The sequence below is a fragment of the Aplidium turbinatum genome, chromosome 17 (genome assembly GCF_918807975.1).
Source record: "Aplidium turbinatum chromosome 17, kaAplTurb1.1, whole genome shotgun sequence".
Lineage (NCBI taxonomy): Eukaryota > Metazoa > Chordata > Ascidiacea > Aplousobranchia > Polyclinidae > Aplidium > Aplidium turbinatum.
In genome coordinates this window covers 12,275,534-12,303,141 of record NC_137488.1, presented here as the reverse complement: position 1 = coordinate 12,303,141, position 27,608 = coordinate 12,275,534, and the positions used below count along the sequence as shown (strand labels likewise).

General features: G+C 38.1%; 2 protein-coding genes across 2 annotated transcripts; both read left to right on the top strand.

The window, feature by feature from the left end:
• Positions 1 to 545: 545 nt before the first annotated feature.
• Positions 546 to 6,069, top strand: LOC145786431 (proteasomal ubiquitin receptor ADRM1-like). The gene is made up of 10 exons (XM_082598085.1): positions 546 to 664; positions 886 to 1,015; positions 1,566 to 1,663; positions 3,302 to 3,439; positions 3,743 to 3,824; positions 4,007 to 4,115; positions 4,783 to 4,889; positions 5,017 to 5,078; positions 5,410 to 5,611; positions 5,874 to 6,069. Exons 1-10 carry the CDS (start codon positions 587 to 589, stop codon positions 5,951 to 5,953), a joined length of 1,086 nt encoding a protein of 361 aa, XP_082454211.1. The 5' UTR covers positions 546 to 586; the 3' UTR covers positions 5,954 to 6,069.
• A 2,488-nt stretch (positions 6,070 to 8,557) lies between these two features.
• LOC145786543 (centrosomal protein of 295 kDa-like) lies at positions 8,558 to 13,594 on the top strand. Its single transcript, XM_082598216.1, has one exon. The coding sequence runs from the start codon at positions 8,645 to 8,647 to the stop codon at positions 9,542 to 9,544; it is 900 nt and encodes a 299-aa protein (XP_082454342.1). The 5' UTR covers positions 8,558 to 8,644; the 3' UTR covers positions 9,545 to 13,594.
• The last annotated feature ends 14,014 nt before the right edge of the window (positions 13,595 to 27,608 follow it).

The window sequence follows — 27,608 nt, the reverse complement described above, 5'->3', positions numbered from 1 at the left end:
AATAACCCTTTTAAAATGTTTGCGGAAACTGCAATCAGCGACTTTGGCAAACTCTAGGATCATTACCGAAAATTTAAAAATGTTTGCGGAAAAACGGAAACTGCGATCAGCAATGTTCTATTTTTTTTCTTGATCTTTTCAGTTGGTTTGTTTGCGGATACCACTAACCGATACTCCGATACCCTAACCCTTTTAAAATGTTTGCGGAAACTGCAATCAGCGACTTCGGCTTTTTTAATTTTTTCCCTCGATCTTTTCATGATACGAACTGACGGTACGAATTGTTTGTGGTTCGAATTAGGTTGCACCCACTTTTTATAGAGAGTGCCATCCTTTTCTTCTTGCAAGTTTCATGCAGAGAAACAAGACTCATAGATCAACAACTGTACACCATCTTCTCACCAAATAAAGCATCAAATCTTTGGTTTCATCATCTAGACAACTAAACGTTTTGTATCAACAGAGTACGGTATCAGTGCAATCGACCATATATTGCCATTATCATAGAATGGCAAAAACTTGTGAATTTTTTACATTTTAGGTAGTTTATTTCCAACATATCGACAAATTATTTGTAACTATAACCATGTCTTTGTTTGGAAGCCAGGCCAGAACTTCAAGCAAAAACCTTGTTCAGTTTCGTGCTGGAAAAATGAACCTGAAGGTGTTTAACAGTAATTAATTGTTTGGGGCAAGATCATTAATAACTGTATGTTAATGAAGTCACTATAAATAATACAGCATTTTACAGTGTACATGTATCTCTCCATGCAAAAGTGTTATGTCTACAGCGTTTTAACATTTTGCCACTAACTATCACTGCGGAAGCCATGGTAACTAATAGGTGTCTTCTGTGCATATTATGTGAGAAAGTTTCTTTTTCAGGATACAACAGTAACTGCTGACAAAAGAAAAGGACAATTGTATGTGCATCAGGGTGATGATGCCCTTATGCACTTATGCTGGAAAGATAGAACCTCTGGAACTGTTGAAGATGATTTGATCATATTTCCAGGTTTGTTATTTGTCGTGAACCTGGTTAATGAAGCTGGTCAGTGGTCACACTTAGAAACAATTTTAAAGCCGAGATTTGTTTTTTGTATCTGTATGTTATGTGCACTAGAACCAGCTTAAATAGTAGGATTGCTATTCTTGCAAATAAGTTTTAAATCCGTTTTGAGCAGAAATTATTTCAGCTAATATAATCAGTACACAACATTCTGACATGAGACAAATTTTCTGCTTTGTTAATGCTGCCTCAGGTTTTGAAAAAGATTTTCACCTTAGCTTATTTATTTCACCTTATTTATTTCAATGTGGCTATTTTTACATACTTGTAGACATGGTTGCTTGTGACAGGTATTGCCAGAGTTAGGATTAACTTTTCTCAAATTAGGGCAGAATTCCTTATCTGGCAACACTATTACGCAGCCTATTTATTTTTGCATTAAGTTTATCTCTATATGTCATATTCTCATGCTTTCTTCATATTTGTACATGTAGCAATGTTTGTGGTGTGGTTTGTCTTGATTATTATAGGACTTATCTGTGGTTTTATGATTCAGAGGACTGTGAGCTGAAGCGCGTTGCGCAATGCACTACTGGTAGAGTGTTTGTTTTGAAGTTTAAATCATCCTCAAGGAAGATGTTTTTCTGGATGCAGGTTTGTCCACTACATGCCATGATATAAAACTATTGTTGTGTGTAAGTTTAGAGTTTTCATAGAAAATACCAATGTATTCTGAAATTACATGAAACAATGACAGCTGTGAAAATATACTTTAGTATGTTAGTACTTTTAGGTGATTTCATGTCAATTTTAATTTCTCGCCAGGTTTCGTTAATTTTTTTGTTTATTCCTGCATCCTTTATGAACTATATACATTACTTCAACTTGCATGTTTTTCTTTCATTTTTCATCTGTGTGGACAGTTTTACGCATGTGTGGAAAAAACACTGTTCCCTTATTGGTATGATGCTATGTTATCTACCCCTCATTATTTTTCATCAACATGCTTACAGTTATAAAGTGAATAAAATGGAATGATCAATATGTAACAATGTAACAAAGGTGAACTCTTCGCTAAGAATCGATGGGAGTACCGGTGCACTTCTACACTAACCACACGCAACTTATTTCAAGTCTTTTGTCACAATGTTTGGCTTTGATCTCCGAGTGATATTGATAAGGCAAGATTCGTTACAAAATTAGATCATACGAGTAGGCTATTACAGCAAGATGCAGCAAAATTTGTCAAGTTTTGGTATTACAGTAAGAAAGAAAAGGCCTAGAGAAAATTAACTTTTGCTAATATGACATGCAAAAATAAATCCAAAGAAAAAATCCTAGTGAAACTTTGCACAGAAGAAAATAGTACCGTCATTGTAGAAGTTGCAAAAAAAACCCCCAATAAAAAGCCTAGTGAAACTTTGCACAGAAGAAAATAGTAGCGTCATTGTAGAAGTTTTCTGACCCGTGCCCAGAGCATTGTGACGTAAGAAGCCACACGACCTCGTTCGGTGGAAGTTAATCAGTTATGCAGCGTATTGCAGCTACACGGCGCTTTGACTTTCCAAGCGCACCTCGTTGGTCTCATGAAAGCCTTTGCTGAAAATTTAAAAAGCCTTACAAACGTAGCCATACCTCTGAAATGGCGAAGAATTCCGACCGGACACGTTTGTCCGCCGTCAGCAAAAACGAATTTCGAGGCCTGGGTTGTTTCTTTTTTGTTGGGTGTTTTTTTGTGATTAGTGTTAAGAATGATTTTTCCATTACAGCAACTAATGCATAAACTTTCTTGGACTGGTTTGTTGCTTAATAACTTTGTTGTAACAAACTTTTCGTAGCTGATATATATCGGTATCGGCCTAAAAATTTTATAAATATCGGTATCGGCCTGAAAAAGTGATATCGGTCGAGCTCTACTTTTGAGGCTCTGTACTTTCTACTCAGATTAAAATGAACAACTTCACAATTTTCTTTGTCAATCTTCTTCAATTGTGATCAACAATGCATTTTAACCGAAAAACTCATTTAAATTGCTTTACTTTATTCATTTTATCAGTACGGTATGTTTTTGTGTTGTGCCATCGTTGCTGAACAGGTTGTGTTAACCTGTTTTAGCCACCTTGATAAAGTCAGTCGTGCTGACTGACGAAACGTCGGGAATACAAAAAGCTAGTTATCATCTTCAACATCAGGAGGTAACCTAGTAAATAGTCACCAGAAGAACGCAATTTACTTTAATTATCATTTAAATTTGTTGCCAATTATTTGACTTCTTGCATTTAATGTGCTTAGGAACCCAAAGCAGATAAAGATGAAGAGTTTTGCAAAAAAGTGAACGATGCCTTGAATAATCCTCCTCAGCCCGGTCAAGGTCAACCATCGGCCGCGGATCTAGGAGGTCTGGAAGCAATGAATCAAGGAAGTTTGCAGGTCACTAATGAACAGAAAAAAAAAGGATAGCATTGTTTCGTTACATGTTATTCATACCCATCATACCCATTATACACAATTAAACAGATTTGCCACCACGCTCCTGTGGTTTGTCTGAAATCACTAATTTTTATCAATTACAATTGTTTAAAATTACGTAAGTTACTTAATTTGTTGGTCTGTTTGGGTTACTTATCGGAATTTTACCTTAAGTTTTGCCAAAAAAACGTGCTATTTTAACAATTACATCATGATCATCTAAGTTGCTTGCGCCACAGTGACGTCATGTTTGTATTTGGGCAGGATCTCTTCAGCAACATGGATCAGCAGCAGTTACTACAACTCATGGCTGCTGGCGGCGGATTAGGAAATCTTCTAACACCAGGTAAGTTGAAAACCGAACAGGTTATTTCTAAAAACTAGTTGGATCTAGTTATTGCTGGTTGTATCAAAGACATGGTTGGTTAAAAACCGAGCTAACTCAGCTAATTATCACGCTAAAACTACCCATCTGCCGCTAAAACTACGTGTTTCACGGTAGCAGAATTGACGGCCTTTCTTCTGTAGGCCGTACATCCCAACGAAGCAGAAACCAGTCATCACGAAGCAAGCCTCCGACTACCACTTCTGCACCTACCGAAGGAACCACTGCCCCTACCACCACTACCGCGACAGGGTGTGTGTGAATTTACAATTTTTTGCATCTTAATTTCACTGTATTTACAAAAAAATTGGCAAGTGTGTTCGTACTGTTCGATTAGTAATTGCAATTTTTGCATTTCGTTCAACATAATATTTCTTTTTTGATGTTAATTAATCATAGCAACGTTCAAACAAAATTTGTTTTAAAATTTGCGACTATTGCATCTTTATTACAGTAGCTAGCGATGACATGAGGTACTTTTGGACCCTAGCTGAAATGAGTTTAGATGGAGACCCGGGACCTTGTTTTTTTTATTTTTTTTTTTGTAAAATGTTTTTGTATCTAGTCCATTTGTTATTTGGAGATAGTGCTGAGGGCTCAGAATACCTTTGTACTGTGCCCAAATTTTTTCAACATAATGATGCGGTCTACATCACCAGAGCAGTTGAGAGAATAAATTGGGTCCAGGACCACAGAGCTTCTCAGGCCCCAAATCAAAGCACTTTTAAGAAACAAGTATTACACCCAAAGGATGCAAGGTGGTTTCTTTAAGTTTCCGGCCCCCTTGGAAAGGTTCCGAGCCCCTAAAATCATTCTAGGTCCAAAAGTACCCCCTGGACCCCCTGCCAACGGTACTGTACAATGAACATGACATAATTTTGCATCGTCATAATATGCCTATTTTGTTGAAACTTTTCAGATCGACACCTGCTGCTCCGGCCTCCTCTCAGCTGCCGACTGTTCAACTCAGCCAGCTGCAAGACATACTTTCCTCGATGGGTGTGCCTAAAGTTCAACCGAAAGAAAGTGAGAAATAAATATTAATAAACTTGGTTTGCGGGCTTTCAATGTGGCGACGATGCTTGGTGCTGTTTCGGCGACGCCTCTCGGCCTTATGAAAAAAACGTCTTTGACGTCATTCTTCTGATTTCAGCTGTCGACCTGGCCGAAGCCATCACACCTGAAACCATGATTCCAATTCTCGCCGATCCGAAGGTATTTCAGTCTTCGCAGTAGATAAGGCGTTAGCTTACAATTATGCAAACCTGGTTTGACACACATCTTAAGCTGGTTGTAGATAAACATCGCCCATCTCTTTTACGCAGGATGTAATAAATTGGGTGGGCGTAGTTGCTGAAGGAAAGGCGGCCGAGAGAAAGGAACTGGCCAGTGGCCACCCTACTCTCGTTAGCACCGAACGCTTAGTATGATGAAAACCTTACCTTCTCGTTTCCAGAGCTCAATAACTGAGCATAGAACCACCTTTACTCCCTTAAGCTTTTGTTGTATAGTGGAACATCGCTCATCTTTGTAACTGTGTCAACAGGTGCAAGAGCGGTTAAAGCCCTTTTTGCCTCAAGGTGAGACGCTGAAATCAACTGCTGAGGAGCTCCGAGAAACTGTTCATTCGCCAAGCTTCCGTCAGGCGATGTCTTCGTTTAGTTCAGCGTTAGCCTCCGGCCAGCTGGGACCCCTTCTAAAGCAATTTGGCTTACCAGAAGCAGCTCAGGTTGCTGCCAGCAAAGGCGGTAAGACAAAATCCATCCAAGCCAAAAAACAGACCTTTTTACTTTAATTTCAAATTGCCACCATTATCATGTAAACTCCCATAGACTTAATAACTTTGAACGTCTTTTCATTAGCATAATAAAACCTCTGCTGAAACTTACTTTAACTATTGCAATCATCAATTCACGACTGCAATATTTGTTAAGAATTTTGTGCAACAATTTCATTTGTTTGCAGGTTTTTCAGCTTTCTGCAAAGCTTAACAACTGACTTTGTTTGTAGATGTTGAAGGATTCGCCAAAGCAATGCAGGAAGAAGGAAAGAAAGACGACCCGAAAGAAGAAAATATGTCAGTTGATTAGTTACTGAGCGTAACTTCCTGTTATCTTGGTATTTCATGGCATTGTTTGCAGTCGTTCTGCGTTGTGTTTATTGCTTTGCGACAAAAACGCGCTAAATAAAAAGATACTATTGATCAATGGCAAATCTTCAGTCATAACTAACGAAAAAACTTTGTACAACTAATTCATCATCATCATCATAATCCATCGTCGGTTTGTTCCCCACTAGTGGGCTTTAAAACTAAAGACACCTTAGTATTTACGGAATTGTTAATTCCCATAGTATTAGATCGATGTTATTAGTTAGTTAAAGGTTAGTTATCAGTTACTGTAAAGGCGATGATTTTTTTCTCAGAAGTTTTGTTTCTTTACAGAGGCCTACAAAGTGTCGTATTTCATATTTCCAACATCTAACATAACTTTTCATAAATTACAGTACGGTCAAAGTTTTTTTCAATAGCTCATTTGACAAATACGGTAGCCTATTTCTAAATTGCTAAGCTATTCTATCTATTAACGTATAAAACTGACGCAAAGAAATGTTTGCGTATAGCTGAGCTTTATTATGCTGAATCAACAAATATAAATGCAATGTTGTGCTATTTAAACTCACAAGTAGAAAAAAGTCCTTTTTCTGATGTTGTACTAGCAACGTCGTAGTTGCATCAATCGTCATCGTATGAGCATCTGGGGCCGAGGGTCTATCCTTTTACCACCTCAAAGTCACGATTTACGTTGCATCAGTAAGTTGTTCGTTAACGTAGGCTAGATGCTGCGTAATCCATGACGCAACATTTCTGGCACAAAAAATACCATTCACAAACAAGCAAAACTCATTTAGCACTGAAACAACGTTATAATCCATCGATTTGAAAGAATCCGATAAGACAGGTTATTTTTGATGCCTTGAAAGTTAAAAATTGTAGGCTACCATAAGTTACTTGGAGTATTGTCCCCAGTTTATGACTACAGTAAACGGCGCATAAACTCCCTTTTAGTCTGAAAGTCAAATGTAAGATAGCTAATAGACTTGTTTTTTTCCTGGCATTGCAGACAAAAGAAAAGTATAAATGTTTTTTCTGTAATCCAATCAGACCACCAAGTTTCCAAATAGGAAAGTTTTGATTTCGCTGGCACAATTTTATATTCACAAAAGTGATGTTACATTTTTATGACTGAATTTTTCATTCAAAAAGATCAATGGAGTCCTGCACGTAGCCCATATTGGTTTGGTTTTTGAATCTGTATCCTCGGACTGACAAAGCCTTGATTGGTTATTCCTGGTAGTTTCGCATACTTGTAGTTTGTAGAGGCTCTTGACGCAGGGCCGATTACCGAGATTGGCAAAGTGAAGTTTTCCGATTGTTGAAGTGTTGTTGCCGGGGAATTATTCCATTCACTAGGTGCCGCTGAGTGGAGAGCAGTCCTTAACGTGCGTACACATTAGCTTATTTGTCATTGAACGTCATAGAATTTAAGCTTTTTTGAAATGCTTGTACTTACAGCCTAGCATATGCCAGTTGCCACCTTTCGAAAGTCTGCAGGTTGGAATAGATAGGCTGCACCTACAGTAGGCTATTCCGCTGGTCTAAACGGATTTTATAGTCCACTGTCAAAATTGAAGTAAGGCCTAGCCCAGTGGTCGGGAACCTTTTTGAGTAAGAAAGCCATTAAAGCTACATTTCCGTGAGAGCCATAGGTTATACTGCAATGCCTTAACACTTAATAGCCTACAATTAACACGTGATGGCACTGGCGAAGTTTTGAAAGTGGGAACGTGTCTTAGCAAAAAAAAACAGCTGAGAGTTTGGGGGTCTTCCCTACCAAAAAAATGAAAAATTACAATTAATTTGGTGCATTCTGAGCGAATTTTCAGCTCTAAATTGTAATGAAACGTTAAGATAAAACTTTTGCGGTTTGCACTTTGAAAGATTGTTTTTTTTTGCGGGCCAGATGCGTCTTCAAAAGAGCCATGTAGGCTATAGGTTCCCGACCTCTGGCCTAGCCTATGGTTTGTTGACCTACATTCCGTAGGGTAGGCTATAATTGTGTTTTAATTTTTTACGAGGAAATTGCAAGAAGGCTAAGACTTTACGCTACAGTTAAACCGTGTTTATCTTTTGTGGAGTTTGCACTGACATTGATGACAATCATTCCTAAAATAGTCGATTCGAGGCTGTGCAAGGCTGTAACCTGTAGGTTAGCTTGCAATCACAAAAGCTCTAGGGTTATTGGCAAATTAAATTGAAACAAAGTTCTAAAAGAAGACATTTGTTGTGTTGTTTCAGAATATTATCATTTTGTTTTCTACAGAAAACATTTGCACTAGTAGCACTACATGTTATATTGACATAATTTATTTTACAAGTGTGATTTATCATGTTTAAAAATACTGTTTTTATTATTTTGAGATATAGATAACTATAATATACCTCATTGCTTAAAATATTTCAGATCAACAATAATACGCTTGATTGGAAATTGTCTATCTTGGACCTTACTTACTGTAATGCTATTAGTGTTTACAGCTACATTTAAGTTAGTTTGAATCACGCTTCATTGATCAACCAAAACATATATTTCCAAATAGAAAATTGCTTTTTTTGGCTTTTGGTTGTGATCTGTTGTTGCTCTACTCTGGTCTATGATGTGGTCGAGGTGAATTGATTTTTCGCCGAGCTTTGCATCGTAGATTTTTTATTGAAGTTAAAAATGCTGAAAAATAAAGATTACATTATTCCTAGTCCCAATGAAACTGCTTGCTTAATAAAGGAGCAGCAAATGGCAAGAAGAAAAATGCGACTACTGCAAGTACGTCAACAAGGGCAAGTTTTTGCTAAAGACATTCGAGAATCTGTGGACCAAAAAAGACGTCTTGTATTACAGGATATTGCATCTGAAATTAATAAACAACAAAATAAAAAACAGCAATTGCAGTGTAATCAAATTAAAGAGGTTTATTCCAAAGGGTTAAAAGATGTTGGAATGGCTCAATGTTGTGCTTCAGAAATGGCCCCAGATCAAGCACTTTGTGAAGCAATTTTTGAGGAGAAAAAGAAAGTTGCCAAGAAACGTTACTGTAATGCTATTAGTCAGCTACACAAAATGAAGTCTCTAAAAGAAAAAGAAAATCAGAAAAAATTGAACCTCAGAAACCTAGTTGTTGAAAAAGAAAGTATCCGTGCTAAACGCATTGCAATGCTACCGAAGTTACATAGCGACTGTGATCAAGAATCATCAAAGCAACAAAGTGGAAGCACTTTTGCCACACATGCTAGTTATCAATCAAGTAACAGTACAATATTTGTTGAAAGAGCATCAAAGACAGAAAATAATGCCTATGATGATGCTAAACATGCTGCTATCATGGAAGAAGAAAGGGATGAAGATAGAAACCATCAGCAGAAGATGTCTGACCTTGCACGACAAGAAAAGGCTAAATTTCGTCATTTAGCGGCTTTGCGACAAACTCGAATGCAGAATGAATTTCTCACTTTAGAAAATGAATTAAAGGTGTTGCAGAAAAAAGACGCAATGAAACGAAGAGAAACTGTAACTTGTATTCCTCATGTTGCATCACTTGATGTCAGCTTACAAGACTTGATGGCATAAATGTTGATTCAGATATTTACATGTAACATTTTACCCATTTGGAGTCGTTTATCGCTTTATTGTATTGCTTAAAACTGGATGCAACCTAATTCGTACCATGAACAATTCGTACCGTCAGTTCGTACCTTGAAAAGATCGAGAGAAAAAAATAAAAAAGCCGAAGTTGGTGATCGCAGTTTCCGCAAACATTTTTAAATTTTCTGCAAACAAACAAAAAGTCTTAGGATCATTACCAGAAATTTTAAAATGTTTGCGGAAACTTCGAGCAACCCTAACCCTTTTAAAATGTTTGCGGAAACTCCGATCAACCCTAACTCTTTTTAAATGTTTGCAGAAACTGCGATCAGCGACTTCGGCTTGGTTTTATTTTTTTTTCTTGATCTTTTCAGTTTGTTTGTTTGCGGAAACACTCTAACCCTTTTAAAATGTTTGCGGAAACTCCGATCAACCCTAACCCTTTTAAAATGTTTGCGGAAACTGCAATCAGCGACTTCGGCAAACTCTTAGGATCATTACCAGAAATTTTGAAATGTTTGCGGAAAAACGGAAACTGCGATCAGCGATGTTCTATTTTTTCTCTCGGTATTTTCAGTTTGTTTATTTGCGTATACCGATACCCTAACTACCGATAGCTAACCGATACTCCGAGACCCTAACCTTGCAGAAAGTGCGATCAGTGACTTCGATGTTCTATTTTTTCTCTCGATCTTTTTAAGGTACGAACTGACGGTACGAATTGTTCATGGTACGAATTAGGTTGCACCCCTTAAAACTTAGGTTGCTATCATCAACGTATGAATAGCCTATTATCTGCAATGGTTTTCAAAGTACTTGCATGTTTGATGATTTTACTACATAATAGAAACTAGGCATAGGATAGCTGAAAATATAAGTTTTGGACAAAGATACAAAGTTAAAGTACTTTAGACCAAATGCGGTTTTTTAAACTTGCATTTATTTTTTGAAATATTTGTGTTTTTGAGTTGTTTTTGGTGACACAAATAATTGGTGAATAGTTTTGGATAACGGATTATAAAACAACCTTTAATGGCACTCAAATTGTATCAAAAGTTTTACAGTTTAGTATGTTTGACATGCAGTGACAGTAAAGTATGTTATTTGCATTATTTTGCAAGTTCTGTTTACAATTAATTTTTTGCTTCAAATGTGATGTTTTTGGTAGTAGAATCTAAAGTTGTTTCAATTTAAATATTTCTTTGAAGTGTAGAGTTGCAGAATCATTTAAACATGCCATTTTGTGCTCAATGTGTTGGGTTTTATATTTAAATGCATGCAAGTATGACTACTCAAACATGTAAGTTTGCCATACAAACGTTACTGGTTACCAATTTATAGCATTTGTTGTGTTAGTTTTACTATATCACAAGCATAATTCTAAGTGGATATTATATTTCGATTTCAGGAAACTTTTTTTCGATTGTCATAACTGTTTGAAGTGTTACTCTTTTTCCAAGCACACAGGTATCAACATTTTACGGAATGGCCCGTTTCGGCTAGTCCGATTCGGCTAGTCCCATTCGGCTAGTCTGATTCGGCTAGTTCCCTATTCGGCTACAGTCCGATTCGGCTAGTTCCTTATTCGACTACAGTTTGAATTGTATTTTGTATTTTATTCCACAATATCGTTTCTTTTGCATTCCGACAAAGAAAAATAAATTGAAATGAAATTTAGCGCAAAATGTTTGAACTATTAAATTGAAATGTTTGCTCACATAAAATCGACATGTATCTTATGTCACCGTCTGTATGCAAACTTAGAATATATTAGAATCTTCAACTATTACAAAATTCCAAATCCAACGACGTCTTCTGTTTATTTAGAGAATGTTGTATTTTATTCCACAATATCGTTTCTTTTATAGTTGAAATTATCGAAGCTTTAGATGAGTGAGGTTTAGACCTGACCACTGAGATCTTAAAACTAAAAAGCGAATTAAATTTATTTTTGAACTAATAAGGTTTGTTCAGATAAAATTAACATGTAGCCTATCCTGCGTCGCCGTCTGCATGCAAACTTAGAATATATTAGAATCCTCAACTATTACAAAATTCTAAATCCAACGACGCCTTCTGTTTATTTAGAGAATTTTGTATTTTATTCCACAATATCGATTCTTTTATAGTTGAAATTCTTTAGTTGAAATTTATAGCTGTAGATGAGTGGGGTTTAGACCTAACCACTGAGATCTTAAATCATATTTATGACACCGGAAACATCCCTAGTGATATGGTACGTTCTATATTCATAACTTTACCAACGAAAACCGGAGCAACAGAATGCTCACTCCACAGAACAATTTAGCCTTGTGAATCATCCAACAAAGATCTTACTCCGAATTATGATGATGAAATTGAGACCAACACTAAAATCGGAAATTTCAACAGCACAGTTTGGATTTGTTCCAGACAAAGGAACCACAAAAAGGACTTTTTATATTAAAAATGATAACAGAGAGATGTATGTCCGATTCTTCTATTTATATAGAGAATTTTGTATTTTATTCCACAATATCGTTTCTTTTGCATTCTTGCATTTTATCCAGGGTTTAACTTTGAGTGCCTACCCAGACGGCAAAATCCGTCATTTTTACATTGATTCAACGTCTGCAGACGTTGAAACAACATTTTTCTTGATTAACAATAGAGGTTAATGAGATAAAGTCTCAGCGAAAACTTGTCAACGAAAAAAAGACAGTTGCCAAATAGCGTTTGACATAAAAGATGAAGTTTAAACCTAAGTGGCAGTTTAGAATAAACCTGGGTTTCGGCGTTACATGATCTGGAATTCCTTTGGTTACTTCCTTCGTTAGACTCTCAGTTGATGTTACTTTATCATGGCAGAGGAATCGATTAGTAATAGGGAAGTAGCCGAATTGGACTAGCCGAATAGTATCAGACCCAACATTTTAATGCTTCAAATTTTAATCACAATTTTTTATAATAACTTTTTCTTCGGTAGAATTGTCAAGGCCAAGTACAAAAGATTTACTCTGTAATCGCAATGTACTGTATGCTGTGACAATAAGTGCAGAACAAAATATAGTGATTATTGTAGTTGTACAAAATTGCATGCGCTTAAATATTTGCATACCGTATCTAGAGTTTTTCAAGAAATAGTTACAATTGCCATAACTCTAGCTACTCTGGATTTTGGAAACCTTTAATTTCAGTTTGTACTGGGTAATATTTATTATATAGTATGTATACTTTTCACTTAATTCTATCGTTTATATATATATGCCGTATTAAAAAATTCCATCTGACATTAGTAAAGTAGACACTTCAAAACCATTCGACAGAACTGTTTGTAACAAAGTGATTAACTGTTGCTTCTACCTTTTTCTAGACCTCCGCTATGTTGGCAGATATTGTTTTTTATTGCGATGGTCAGAAATAAACCAAAAACTAAACTGAATATGTATTCACAAGTGTTTTATGTTTAATGCTTTTTTGACTTGTTAATCTTAACTTGTGCTCCATGCCAATAGTTTTGAATTCAGTGCTTCTCAACCTTTAGTATGTCATTATTGTCATGGATGGTCCTTAGCCACTGGGGTATCGATTTGAAACTCTAGTGCAGTGTTTCTTAACCTTTTTAGCACTCGTACCCTTTGAGCTTTCATGAAATTTTCTCGTACCTCCTGTCTACAATGGCCGATGGAAATAAATAAAATTGTAATAATAGGAATGAAATTCACTGTATTTATAACTTACGTGTTCAATGTATGCATTAAAAACAGTCTTGTAAGTTTAACAATATTTATCAGTCAATCTACTAATGACTTTTTTGTTGCTGCTTTTCGTCAATGATCATGTTGAAACGAGGTTCTTTCTTTGAGATAGACACACGCATATCATTTCTTGGATCCGACCCAGTTTCACATAGGTAGGTTGTCGCAAAATCCACAATAATTTCTAAAGCTTTTTTGCTAACTGGAGAAATGTGTGGAGTTGCGCACACCAGAAGGCATCCAACTGCATTTCATCAAACTCCATTTTGCTTTTACTACTAGCTTTCATTTCAATAAGATAGTCTTTAATTTGGTCATTATCATCCATAGAATGTAGGCTGAAAATAAATGGGTCTTGCATCCATCCCTCAGAAGTAGAAACCTCTTCAGTATATAGACATACACAAAAGTGACTTGTTACGCATTCTTCACATATATGCCTAAACAGCGCGTAAATAATTTTACACTGCCTGTCGTACCCCCTGCTTTGGTGCTTCGTAGGCTATCCCTGGTTAAGAACCCCACTGGAGTCTAGTGGGATACACATTAGTAGCGTCATCAAATTTGTCATTTTATCAAGCATTTGATGATAGTCTTTGAAACTCTCCATCTTTTACTTTGGGGAAGAAATTTTTTAAGAACCATCGTTCAGCATACAGTATTCACATTATTTGTGTAATTCACAGTGAAGCGGTAACGCACCCTTAAAGAAGGTGCTTTATGGTAATGCTTAGGGTCCTTTAAAAGAGTCCATGTAGGAGTAAACTTTTGGGTACCATAGAGTTCAAAGTTCAAAGGTCAGGAACTTGACCACAGCCACAGGTCACTCCCAGACAGTACATCAGTCGCTTTTCTCATTGATGAATTGCCTGCAGACATTGAAGCAATGTAAAAAATGACTGAATTGCTGCCAGGGCAAAGACAGAAATTGCTGTGATTACGGTAGTCAAAATGATATCATGATAATAAAGTGATAACCGATTAGGCTTAATCTTCAATTCTTATCAGTTTGGGAAAGTTGGTATGCTTGCACACACACCTCCGCCTCTAGACCGGAGCCGCAATCACTTCTGGCTCAGAGCCGGAATTTAAAAAAATGTTCAGAGTTCAGCCGAAGGTGGTTCCTTCACTACTTCAAACTGTTTTAAGGTTGTTATTCATAGTTAGTAAGTTATGAATTAGTTGATCTGGTTCTAGGAATTGAGCACTGCACCAAAAATAAAATCTCGCCTCGTTCTATTTGATATCTGTCCTGCCTCCTCACTCCCACTTGGTTCTGAGCTTCAGAGACGGGAGTGGGTGATGCTAAATCGATTAAGAACGGAGGTTGGTTTTGCTGCGTGTCAGCGCAGTGCGACGGAGAAAATAGCCAACCACATCATCTTTGGGTGTCCAATCTATTCAGGACCGGTGCTTGGAGCATTCTACTATGGCTACATGTAGCCTACTCAGATACCAGGTGGGTATCTTGCCAGCAGGTACATTCATAGTAAATTAATGACTCACATTGAATTGAGTTCAGTAGGCCATTGCCCTAAGAAGGACCAAAACCATTTTTCTCTAAAGCAGGGCACTGTTTATTATCATGAGAGAAATCCAGGCTTATAGTCAAAAGGGCACAACGCCACAATTGACGGCATGCATATCAGTTTCTTACCAGAGACACAGACACATGCTCTTGAGCGGTGTCGAACCGGCGCCATATCGCACGTCAAACCAGGGCTCCCACCCAGAGCTGGATTAAGGGTAGGCTAATGTAGGCCTAAAGCTGTTTACTAGAGAAGGGCCTAATTTTGCAAACCAAGCTACAAAAAGTAATAAAAATACATACCGTACATGAAAAATTGAAATTAGGCTATTTACTGCAAAATAAAATAAACATAACAGAAAAATGGCTAATGATGGCGCGTAATTGGTTTTGGAAACAAACACAATTTTTAGTGTCAAATTTGAAGCAGATGGAAAAGCTTTTGGAAAGAAAGAAATGGATAGTAGGTAGGGGCAAGGACAGGTTAGTTGATACAGAAGGTTAGTTGATACACCACTAAAAACGGATTCCAGAAAATAGATTTTGTAGAAATACCGCCACCAACTGGTGAAGAATGATGATTGAATGGTGATATGATGATTTCGCGGTTATCCAGTTTCAAGTTTGTAAAATAATGCGAAATGTTCAAAAATTGAGTTTTTTTGCAATTTTTTCAAATTTACAATTCAGTTAATTCTTGACTGTTTGAAAAACGGTAAAAGATTAACTTTTTGGCGACAGGCAGTAAAGTATTATTGCATAAATCAAATCATTTTTAACTGACTTTATTAGATTGATGACAGACACATTTTTGATAAAAGTAAGGAAAAGGTTAGTTGATACATTTTAGCCCAGGCTAGTTGATAGCCTACACTATATCAACTAACCTGCATTCGTACATTCAGTACAGTAACCTGCAATATTTCAACCATATTTTCAGGTAAAATACGTAAATGTGAAACTCTGTAAATCTGTTTGGAAATAGTTGTTGAAGATTTAAGCTGTGTGTAAATGAAGTTGCAGAACCTGTGAACTTGACAATATCACTTGAAGTAATAAGGCCTCTTTGACAACATGCCCCAGTTTTATAAAAGAACAACTGATCGATGTTACAGATCAACTGAAGACTCTCTACGTAAACCTTGGCTGTCATAAGAATTGACAATTACACCAATTTCCAAATCTGTATAACAAGTTGACGTTAGGAAGAACATCCGGTTGTAGGCTAAAATATCTTTATCACATTTTACACTAGATAACACTATAAGACTGCAGCACTGTCATAGCTTTTGGTTAACTCCTGACCTGGCAATATGGTTCTACTATCTACACTACAGTAGTTTGAGTATAAATTTCAAAAGCATAAAGTATAGTCTCAATATAATTGAGGCGTATTTTGATCGTATCAACTAGGAATCCCATGTATCAACTAACCTTATGAGTGTATTATCAACTAACCTTCCAAGAAGGTTAGTTGATACAAACCGGAGTTGTATGTTTGAATGAGCTTGAACCGATAACTAGTGACATCAAACAGACTAAACTTGGGGGAAAGTTAGCCCAACAAACGAACTTTCTTTAGCACCATAAATGGTGTTTCTATGTCTAAAAGTTTTAGTAAAATCTCACTAAACGTGAACCTGCCTTTGCCCCCTATGGTAATACTCTACCTAATGACACTCTAAACCAGGGGTTTTAACCTTTTTTCCACCCCGGCCCCCTCAGAGCAATCAATGAAGTCTCGTAACCCCCCTTAAAATTATTCAACAAAAGGCATACTTAATGCAAAATTTACCAAATTTGATTCATGCCGACCTCCCGTTATGTTTAATTTTGCTGTTCCAACGTATCGTATACTTCCGAAACAAAAAAAGTTTTTTTACGATGTTATTACGGCTTTTATTATAATATTTCCTCCGATTGTTATTTCCATTTTCTATCAAGCTTGGGTAGATTATAGGAAAAAATAATGAGAATAATCTACGTTTTCGTACTTACACCGGTTGAATTTATTGCAATCTTTTATGGATTTATTTAAATCAATTTCAGTGAGACGGTTGGTGATGCATATTTTTAACTCTCAAGTTTGTCAATGCGTGCACCTGTTGCCAAAAGAACTTCCAAAATAGCCTACACTAATTTTTTTCAATTCCGTTGAAAACGATACTGAGAAATCCATACTTTGCACAGGATTCTACATAATTTTGCTTTTTTACCATAGCGTTGTTACTGGTCAACTTTAGTCTGCACAAAGCAACGTACAAGAACTTGGTGAAAAATATCGACTGCTTTCCTATAGTTAAAGCCTTGCAACGTCTGAAAGCTTTAACGATATATTAACCTCCGTCCTCAAGTAGAGGAATGCTCAATTGCGAAAAAACGCAGTTTTTAACCTTTTCTGGCAAAAAAGAATTGAAAACAATACACTGAAATTTCAAGCGCCTTGTGACTCCCCCCGAAAAACGGCTCGCGAACCCCGAAAAACGGCTTGCAGTTGAAAAGCCCTGCTCTAAACTCAATTTCGATAAAAGTGGCGCCTACGTGGTTTTGGAAATGGGCTCTTCATATGTATTGACTCAACTCAGTCATTCGTTTTTAAGCAAAAACTGTAGGCCTACTGTACTGGATCTGTATCACTACCAGCTTTACAAAAATTTAACCTTAAAAAAATAATTGAGGGCCGAATTTTTCCAGGGCCTAAGGCTATAGCCTTATTAGCCTAATGGTTAATCCGGCCCTGCGCCCATCACTTGGCTATGCAGCCGTTTACATTTGGCCAACAACAAATTGGCCAGTGACAGCACTCTTCTTTATATTGGCGTGCTCCCCGACTGACGCTCGGTTGATCGGTTACCTCCTTATGTCTCTTCTTTTGAGTCAATTAGAAAGATGTCTGCTGAGGCTGAGAAAGTGGTTTAGTTAAAAACATAGGTGAGCTAATTTTGAGGGGAAAATGCAGTAAAACAGAATTGAAAATATATCAACAATTGAAGCAAAGTAACATTTTTGCAAGTTTTGGAACTAATAACTAAATGGTGTTTTGCCTACCCAAAATGTCTCATAGACATGGGAGCAAGCTAGGTACACAATGAGTCGATGATAACTTGAACGCAGTCCAAAGTAACTCCGACATTTCTAAAATAAAACCAGCCTCTAAAATATTGAATTAGAAAATCTAGTAGGCCTAGGCTAAACGTAACAAAAAAATCTTTGCAATCACCGATGCTTGTGCTATATCTAGCAACTAAACAAAAATCCATGGAAAAACACTCGGTAAGTGTGAAAAATCACATGACAGTGTGGGCACTCTCCTTTAGCAGTAATTTTTTGTAAACAAAGTTTTTTCTGCTATGAGCACTGAAGCGTGCAAGCAATGTGGTCTCGGACAAAAGTTTCGTCTTTTTTAGGATGAAATTGTGGGTAAGTATCAATAATGGCCAATGGCCACCATTGTTTTGAAAGTTTTTTTTGAAAATTGATGTAAAAGGCAAAAATGTACCGCATGATCAAAATTTTGAAGTGTTCAAAGTTACCCTTACGTTCAATGTAACCCCAGTGTACAGTGCAATAAATACTTACTGCACCTCGTGTATATTGTCTAACTAACTCAAACTGACGCATTTCTGTGTGTGTTTCAGCTTTTATTGGCTCAGCAATTTTCCTTTACTCCATTGGTTGCAGCAAAGTTGCTGCAATTAATTGCACTTGGCACTGGATTTTCTGGGATATAATTTAGCGATTTCTTCACTAACCACGTTGATATAGCATCCAGGTAACTGAGATTAGCCACAGCTCTACTGCTGTGTGAGACTTCATTTGAGGTTCCTGCATGCAGATTCACTTGTTTCTCGCACATGAATTGAAAAGTTTTGCGTTGGTTGTCTGTTGTTTGGTTCGAACATTCTCAATTGTGACTGAGGCAAGGGCATTCTGGAATATTAATGGGCATAACAAACACGTGGGCGACTATACCAGGCTTTGTTTCACCTGTAATTAATTCAACGTTTGCTAACGTTAGATCGGTGTGGAGGTGACGAGTTTAGCTGACTGGGGTCTAAAATTATCGCTTTATCAACGCAACTTTTTATCAAAGCACGCTTGATATCTTCAAGACATAACTTCCCTGGGTAAAATTGAAATTCCGCAAGATGATGACGTTGTTTTTTGCTAGTTTGATTTATTTGTTTTTTTGTCATTGTTTCATGTCGTCAAGTTATAACCTATCTATTTTGTGAGTCGTGCAAGGCGTGGTGCGTTGCGCTTGAAATGGCTTTGCCCGTGGTAGGATTTCTTTGTGGGGTTTTCTTTGCCTGCCTTGCTCTTTGCTATGAGCTAAACGCATCAAGACGTGTTCCCCTTACGACCATCAGCACTCTTGATAACGCACCATGGCCGATCTTCATAGCAACTGTCCATACAAATCTTCAATATATCAGCTACAGTTATGTAGGCTAATAAAGTCATAGCCTATATATATATGTTTATTTGTTTTGTAACATTTTTTTATTTTTTTATTTTCCCTTTATATCTTAAAATTTTCTGAAGATGTTGCGACCGTGCCAACTTTTTTTCAACTCCATAACTTACTTCGATCACAAGCACGTTTTAACGTTCACGTTTTGTCGCTTCTACCTTTTTCTCGACCTTTGCTATGTTGACGTGTATTGTTTTGATATGATGGTCAGAAATAAAAACAACTGAACTGAACTAATTGTTGAGTTGAAACATGACCTACTCAAATATACATATTCAGCATTCTCGTATGCCACGGTTGGGATAATAACTGGAGAAAATGTAAGCGTGTTACGATATTTGCATTTTTATTTTATATTCTTCTAGGTTCAAAGTGCAGTTTTAGATTAATTTTACACTCTCAAATTTGACCTGTCTGTTAGGCTGTTTCAAAGCCATGGACTGTTCTGTCAAATGTGAACTATAAACTAACACCGTGATGATGCAGGCTGACCTCCGTTGAGTAACTTACAGTAAATATTTTCGATCGTTTATTCTTTTGCAATATTTTACAAGCGATTTTAGTGGCAATGAAGCTATTATTGTTGAAAAGGAGCGATCTTCCTGGCGTCAGCCAGCACTGCCTGACTACTCACTATAGAACAGCGAGCATTGTATTTCGCTAACCATACCGGTGTAGCCTCCACACTAGCCATCAAGACTTTTCCAAAAACATGTGTTTCTCGGGAGTCGAGTGTAGCAGGAACTCAGCGATAGACACGTGTTTCGCCCATGAGGCTGGGCTCATCAGTACCGCACCACTAGTTCCTGCCACATAATACTCAACCGCTGCTTTTGTCAGTAATATGTGGCAGGAACTAGTGGTGCGGTACTGATGAGCCCAGCCTCATGGGCGAAACACGTGTCTATCGCTGAGTTCCTGCTTCACTCGACTCCCGAGAAACACATGTTTTTGGAAAAGTTTTGATGGCTAGTGTGGAGGCTACACCGGTATCGTTAGCGAAACACAATGCTCGCTGTTCTATAGTGAGTAGTCAGGTAGTGCTGGCTGACGCCAGGAAGATCGCTCCTTTTCAACAGTGCATATCCTTGGCGACAGTTGGTTTAGTTGTTTTCTTTCCACAAAGGTAAGAATTCAATTGACTGACAAAAGCAGCGGTTGAGTATTATGTGGCAGTAAACTAGTGGTGCGGTACTGATAAGCCCCAGCTTCATGGGCGAAACACGTGTCTATCGCTGAGTTCCTGCTACACTCGACTGCCGAGAAACAATGAAGCTATTAGTTGGTTCAAGCCATGGCGACCTATAACTTATACACAGGCCTTGCCAACGTACGAGCCCATAATGACGATTAGATTAATTAGAGGCTGATCTAATATAGCCCACACTACTTATAACTCCGCCATGACCCACTGGTTCTAAAAACATTAGTTTAACCTTATGACTAGGGCTACCATACGTCCTCTTTTAAGAGGATTTGTCCTCTTTTTTCAAGAAAAGTGAACTGTCCTCCGAAGACTCTAAAAGTGCTCAAATGTCCTCTTTTTTGACAGTTTGGGTTTTCTTGCTTATATTTTCAACGGGATTATATTGCTTGATGACGTTTCAGCGACGGCTTGTTAGGCTGTTTGTTTTCTAAGCATTTTGTATAAGGCTACCAGAAATTGACGCATTTTATGGAACTGTTGTTGAACGTTCGTTGCCTGGTTCTCTGTAAGATATTAAACGACACTTTAAAGGCCATGCTCACACTTTCACAAAAAATGATTTTTTTACCTACATACATTTTATATTGATACAATGCTTGTAAACATTGTTGATTACCAACTCAGTTTGGTTCGTTTGTTACTTGAAACAAATCGAAACGAATGTCTATAAGTCCAATGCAGTGGTTTTCACCTTTTTGGTGGAACGGAACCCAATGAAACATTCCAAAAGCTCGAGGAACCCCTGTTCAATAATTTAATTGCCTTATGCAAAAAACATCGCTTGATTAATAAGAACTCCTTAAAGCGAAGAAAACATGTCAACGAAGTTTGGCGGGAAACCGACAAAAAAACAACGAAAATTCGGGATCGCAGCGAACGTGTTAAAGTGTAGCAAATTTATTAACAGTGGCAAACCTAATCAATATTTGATCATATTAAAACAATATACATAGGTCTATAATAATAAAATAGACTCTCGGATTTGAATGTAAACTTGCGGAACCCCTAGACTTACTGGAAGAACCCTGGTTGAAAACCACTGGTCCAATGTGTATAACGGCATAGGTGGGCAAAGTTACTTTCAAAAGTAACTGAGTTACAGTTACAGTTACTTGGCCAAAATAGTAACTGAGTTACCGTTACAGTTACCGATTTTAAAAAGTAACTAGTTACCGTTACTAGTTACAGTTACTAGTTACTTTTGGTTACTCACAAATCTGAACATAAAATTCTGCACCTGGTCAGCTCTGCATGCAAGTCCAGTTTAACCGCAATGTTTGATATATTGTGTTAGAGCCATCCATGCTAACATAACAGCACAAGTACAAAACCAACAAGGTTTTATTTAAAAAAAATTCTCAGTGGCTTATATGTTTATTTCCTTTGAAAAATACGAGCATTTCAAAGTGCTCGTCACTCAGGCCTGCCCTTTTGGGCTTTAAAATGTCCTTGCCCAATCGTCGTCGTCGTGTGAGCCTCTGGGGCCGAGAGTCTATCCTTTTACAGCCCCAGATTCACGATGTTCCCGGAATAGGTGGCTTGAAGATGTTACAGTCATTGATGATGTCCGCCCCGATAGTTCAATTGGTTAGCGCGTCACTTCTGGAACGAAGAAGCTTCAAGATCAAGCGGCACTGGTTCGACTCTCAGGGCATGCGCTTGAGCAACGCACGTTAAGGACTGCTCTCCATTTAGCGGCAACTAATAGATGGAATAATTTCCCGGCAACAAGACTTCAACAATCGGAAACTTCACTCTGTCAATCTCGGTGACCGGGCCTGCGTCAGTGCAAAGCCTTTTATAGTCTACAAGTATGCGAAACTGCCAGGATTAAGTTCTGCAAGAAGCTTTCCCAGTCCGAGGATAAAGATTTAATCAATCAATCAATGAATGATGTGGTCTGCGGTCTGTTCCTCGGCACCACATTCACAGGAGGAGGAAGAGGCCATTTCCCATTGGTGCATGGTTGAGCGGAAAAGCCCGACGCCAGTACGGAGACGGTTGAGGCGCACCCATGCCTGTCTTGGTAGTGTCAGGTCGATCGAGCGTGTGTCGGCGTCGGGGATGAACGAGTAAAGTATGGTGATGAACAAGTGCTGCAATCAGGGCCGGATTTAGCTGATGGGGGGCCCGGGGCACTTTTAGATCAGGGGGCCCCCCGGCAAAAATTTTTTTCAAGCCTACGGCGCGAAAAAACACCTCTGCGTCTACAGTAGCATCAATCCAGCACTGCACAGCATTTTGCAGAAACTTGAAAGGTTGAAAGGAAGAGAAAAATAACAAAAAATCACATTTGTTCCACCTAGGGAGGCCCTTCAAAATTTGGGGGGCCCGGGGCACCTGCCCCCTCTGCCCCCCCCCTAAATCCGGGCCTGGCTGCAATGAAAGCAATCTTTCCAATGCATCACTTGACAGAATGGGAGAGTTATGTTTTTAAAACAGTTTTTTCATCGGTCCAATTGTGAATCTGGATCCGCTTAACTTGTCCTCAGGGTCCGCTTCCAAATACTCCTGTAACAGATTCAACGTGCATTGCTTTCTTGGTTTTTGCGTAAAGTGGTGCAAAAAGTCCTCCGTGGCTCTACCTACCTCCATCCACTTCAGTGTTGCTGCTACTCCCCTCTTAGCAGAGCAGTTTGCTTCTTCAATTGCTTGAAGCATGTTCTGTTTTATTTTGGTCTTCAATTCAACAGTGTCGCTTAATGATCAGGCATTAAACACAGATAAGTCTAAATTGTGGGTGGAATGCAGTCGCAAGCTGAAAGTCGCTGTCCTCGAACCAATGACCAAATCTGGTTTTATTGCTTCCACAAGAACGTCCACCAACGGCAAGCAAACAGCAATGCTGTTGCTGGTTTTAATATCAAACACTCTTTTTAGAGGCATTGCAAGCGTTACACTAAATGCAATAAATTTCAACTTCATGAAGGTAACTAACTAACTGACTATAAGCATCAAGAAATTGCTTTTAATTGCTGCGTGTTTTTGATGCTTATAGTCAGTTAGTTAGTTACCTTCAAGAAGTTGAAATTTACTGCATTTTTATAAATATTTTCAGGTTCCTGATGAGGGTTTAAGTTAAACCGAAAACGTTTGACTGTTAAACTCATTTGTAAATATGTAAAATATATTATTATAATGATCAACCCTGTTGTATTGTTGTGTCTTGCCCCTCTTTGGTACATATTGATTAATCGCCAAAAACAATTAATTTAGCCACATCAGTTATCAAAAATCGCCAAAAAAGAGCCAAATCATAAATATGAAGCTAAACGTCTTAAAAAATCGCCAACATGGCAACCCTTCTCCACCAGACCACAAAACAAAAGTACAACCGCGCATGCGCAGTGCTGCGCCGATACATCTGCGAGAAAAATGCATTATTGCGCAAAACGCAGCGAACACGCATTAAGCAAGACACAAACACGTGCAGAGAAATAAACTGCAATTAAAAACTGAAATTTCAATACAAAAGTAACTTGTAACTGTAACTGTTGAAAAAGTGCTAAAATAGGAACTAGTTACCGCGTTTCGTTACTTTTGGAAAATAGTAACGAAGTTACCGTTACAGTTACTCAAAAAGTAACTAGTTACAGTAACTAGTTACTTTTGTAACTAGTTACTGCCCACCTCTGTATAACGCCTAACCTCCAGCAAAAGAAATTGTGGCATGGATAGGCCTACAGCTTTGCAAGGAAAGGGCCAGGTTTTTAGTTCACGCCGTTTTTAGCATCTTAACGGTTATGTGCGGCCAGTGCCGGTCTTTGGGGTGTGCAAACCATGCGATGGCACAGGGCCCGCAAATTAGGGGGCCCGCAATTTACTCAGAAAATTAGGGATTGTAGATCATACTGTAATGTAGGCTACTGTCCCTATCAGAAAATGCAGTAATTTTTGTCATTTCCAATGGAGAAAACTCAATTCGATTCACAAGCAATTACCTTTTTTTTTTGTTGAACATGCTCTCAGAATGCACCAAATTCAAAGTAATTTTTCAAAATTTTCTAGAGGAGGCCCCCCAGACTCCCCCGCCGCTGGGTGTCGCTTTCGGCGAACATGCCGTCAGGCTTCACCGGTCGTCAAACCCCCACTCTCTTCTCAAAGTACCTATCTGCGCTACTGAATTGGATCATTGTCATTGGGGCCCGCAAAGCATATTCCGCACAGGGCCCGAAATACCCTAAGACCCGCACTGTGTGCGGCCTACTGTTTTAATCATATTTCTTGCAAGTAATTTAACAATTTCATTAAGGCTGACCATTCCTTGTTGGAAAAAGTTAAGGCTTGGCTACCTGGAGATTGTGCCTGATTTGCCACATTTTGCAGATTTTTGCGATCATGGCTGTTTGACGAAAACTGTCTAAAAATTAGGTATTTTTTTCACTTTTTGCTGACTCTTAATAATATAAAATCATTTGTTGTCTTAAGGAAGCACTAGAAATGAGAAAAAATAAGTTAAACGTTCAGTCAATCTGCTTTCTTGTGTTTTTTTTTAGGTAATTTTTGCTGCGTAAGGCCTACACTGAAATGATCTAAAATGATGTAAACGATTCTTCAAGCGTAAAATTCTACTTGCTGGCGAAACGTGTCCTCTTTTTAGGCGATGAAAATATGGTAGGCCTACTTATGACCGTGTTATTGACCGGTAATGTGACCTCTTTGACTTTGGTACCCAACGGTTGTTCTTGCGGTTGTTTAGTCCATTGTGCAGTAATTATATTGAGGAAGCGAAGTATTAAGTAGCCTACGGTAAGCTAAGTGTATTTTAGCCTAGGCTCTATAGTCTTAGAAGTTACCTGTCTTGACAAGTATCAGCAGGCCCGGATTTAGGGGGGGGCAGAGAGGGCAGTTGCCCCGGGCCCCCCGACTTTTGAAGGGCCCCCTTATGTGGAAAAAATGTGATTTTGTGTTATTTTTTTCCTTTTGGCCTTTAAAGTTTCTGCAAAATGCTGTGCAGTACTGGACTGATGCTATTGTAGACGTAGAGATGGTTTTTCGCGCCGTAGGCGCGAAAATGTTTTTTGCACGAGGGCCCCCCGATCTAAAAGTGCCCCGGGCCCCCCATCAGCTAAATCCGGCCCTGAGTATCAGGTGCCACTACATGAAAACCTATGATTTAATATTCTACGTATCTTCGTTATGTGTCCATGGGTGTTCCTTGTTGTATGAATGAATTCCGATATTCAAAAATTTTGCGACTTTCATTTTATTTCAGCTCAGTCGTCAAAACTGGATGATTATTTTCTACATATCTGCTGGCTGCTGCTATCTATGTTGTCGGAACAATCTTGTAACTTATGTCCTGCTGGGTAGTGGATTGGAGCAAAAATGGAACCGTTCATACGCAGTGATGGACGAGCTATCACCCTTGCTGGAGGAATTGAACAAGAAGTGACAAATTGTTCCAAATTAGAATGATTTCGAAAAGCCTAAACTGAACAAGTTTATTTTATATTTATTTATGTGTGAAACCATCGCATTGAAAAAAAAACACTGTTTTTACTTGTAAATCTTGTGCAAGCCTATAGCCTACTTATGAATTTCGATTGCTTTTACTACTTATTGTCAAAACTACATATTGAAAAGGCCATATTCCAAATAGCTGGGAAACGCTTTAAAACGGAAGTTCTAGCTGGCGTCGCATCGTTCATTTATATCCTGAATTGCTGCATGAAAGCAAAGTTTTGCCCATTAGTAGCCTAACTATAGACAACATGTGGCTTAGTCTCATCTTTAGTCTACCGGTGCTTTAAATGAAGCTAAAACTAGTAGAGTTTTTTTTAGTTATGAATGGTTTGCAATTAGCTTGAGCATGCTAAGCATCACTTCAGCAAATGTTGTTCATGAAAACACTTGATTTTCTCTATTAAGTAGCTTTGTCCAGAAGTGCACGAAATGACAACATTGAAAGTTGCAGGTTTTCTGGAGCTATAGTTTTGCAACAAGACCGGCTACAGGAATCTTCAGTTTTTGTTCAAAAGAATTAGAAAGATGAAACTTAAACTAGACCTGAACTAGACATAGATTACATTGTCTGTTCTGCAGGTTATTATTTTATAATTTCTCACTAAAAAGCAAAGAAAAGTTTTACAAGTAGGCCTATCATTTCACGCTCTTTGGACTCGTCAATACCGTGGGCTAGTAGGCTATGAGTATGACATTACCACAGCCTATAATTCCAAAAGGGCGTCGTTTAGACCTAGAATAGCTAGAGGGCTAATGAAGAAAATGGTGCGCGGATTTTGTGCTTACTTTTGATTGTAACTTGTTTAGGAAACTCTAGGCTATTGTAAATGTGTAACCACCAATAGGCCTATTGTTTGTCTCTTAACAACGCACCTATACGTCACAAACGCGTAGACCTAAAGTTTGAGATAACAAACTTTACCTGGTCTCTCGTCATCTCATGTGTCTGCATAGCCTGTGGTATATGCTGAAACCTCATATTTTTGTTGCATCAAGGCCTATGTTTGGTGAGTGAATATTTAGGTAGGCTACGTCGTGTGAACGGAAAGGCACGGAAGTCAAAATTCGTGATGTCTTTTGATGCAACAATAAATGCATTGCGCTTAATTAGCCTATCTATTTTGCGGTATCTAGAATGGAGACAGTTCATAAGGGAGATCACAGCTGATCAAACATGATCAATCTGTTGAAAAAGAAGATTTTGCCGTGGCCTATAAGCAAAAGTTGTTTTTTTCTTTTCGATTCGAAAAAAAAATTCGAATGCCCCCTTGAGATAATCCTGCGTACGCCACTGGCTGCTTCCTGTCTGTTGTAGAATTTAGTTTTGATGGTGCTCGTTTTTTTTTCTCGCACTTAGTATTATTCTTGTAAGCCTACCGTACCATTTTCACAACAGACCAAACAAAAGTTTTCTCTAATACCCAGTTAAGATTGTTGTTTTGATTAGTTTCAAACAAAACATATGATTTTCTAAAGTTGCGTTTGTCTTTTTTCTCGACCGCCTTTCCGTTACCAATATGCCCGCCCAATTCTTCATCCTGGGTAAAAGTGAGCGGTGTTTATCGACACCTAGCTTTAATTGGCTGTCGAACCAGATTTGCATTGTTGGAAAGCCATCGCTTTACAGTTACACGCAC

Coding starts and splice junctions, on each gene's coding strand:
- LOC145786431 (XM_082598085.1), top strand. CDS start 587: ATGTCTTTGTTTGGAAGCCAGGCCAGAACTTCAAGCAAAAACCTTGTT. Junction 1,664..3,301: donor AGATGTTTTTCTGGATGCAG/GTTTGTCCACTA, acceptor TAATGTGCTTAG/GAACCCAAAGCAGATAAAGA. Junction 3,825..4,006: donor AGGAAATCTTCTAACACCAG/GTAAGTTGAAAA, acceptor TTTCTTCTGTAG/GCCGTACATCCCAACGAAGC.
- LOC145786543 (XM_082598216.1), top strand. CDS start 8,645: ATGCTGAAAAATAAAGATTACATTATTCCTAGTCCCAATGAAACTGCT.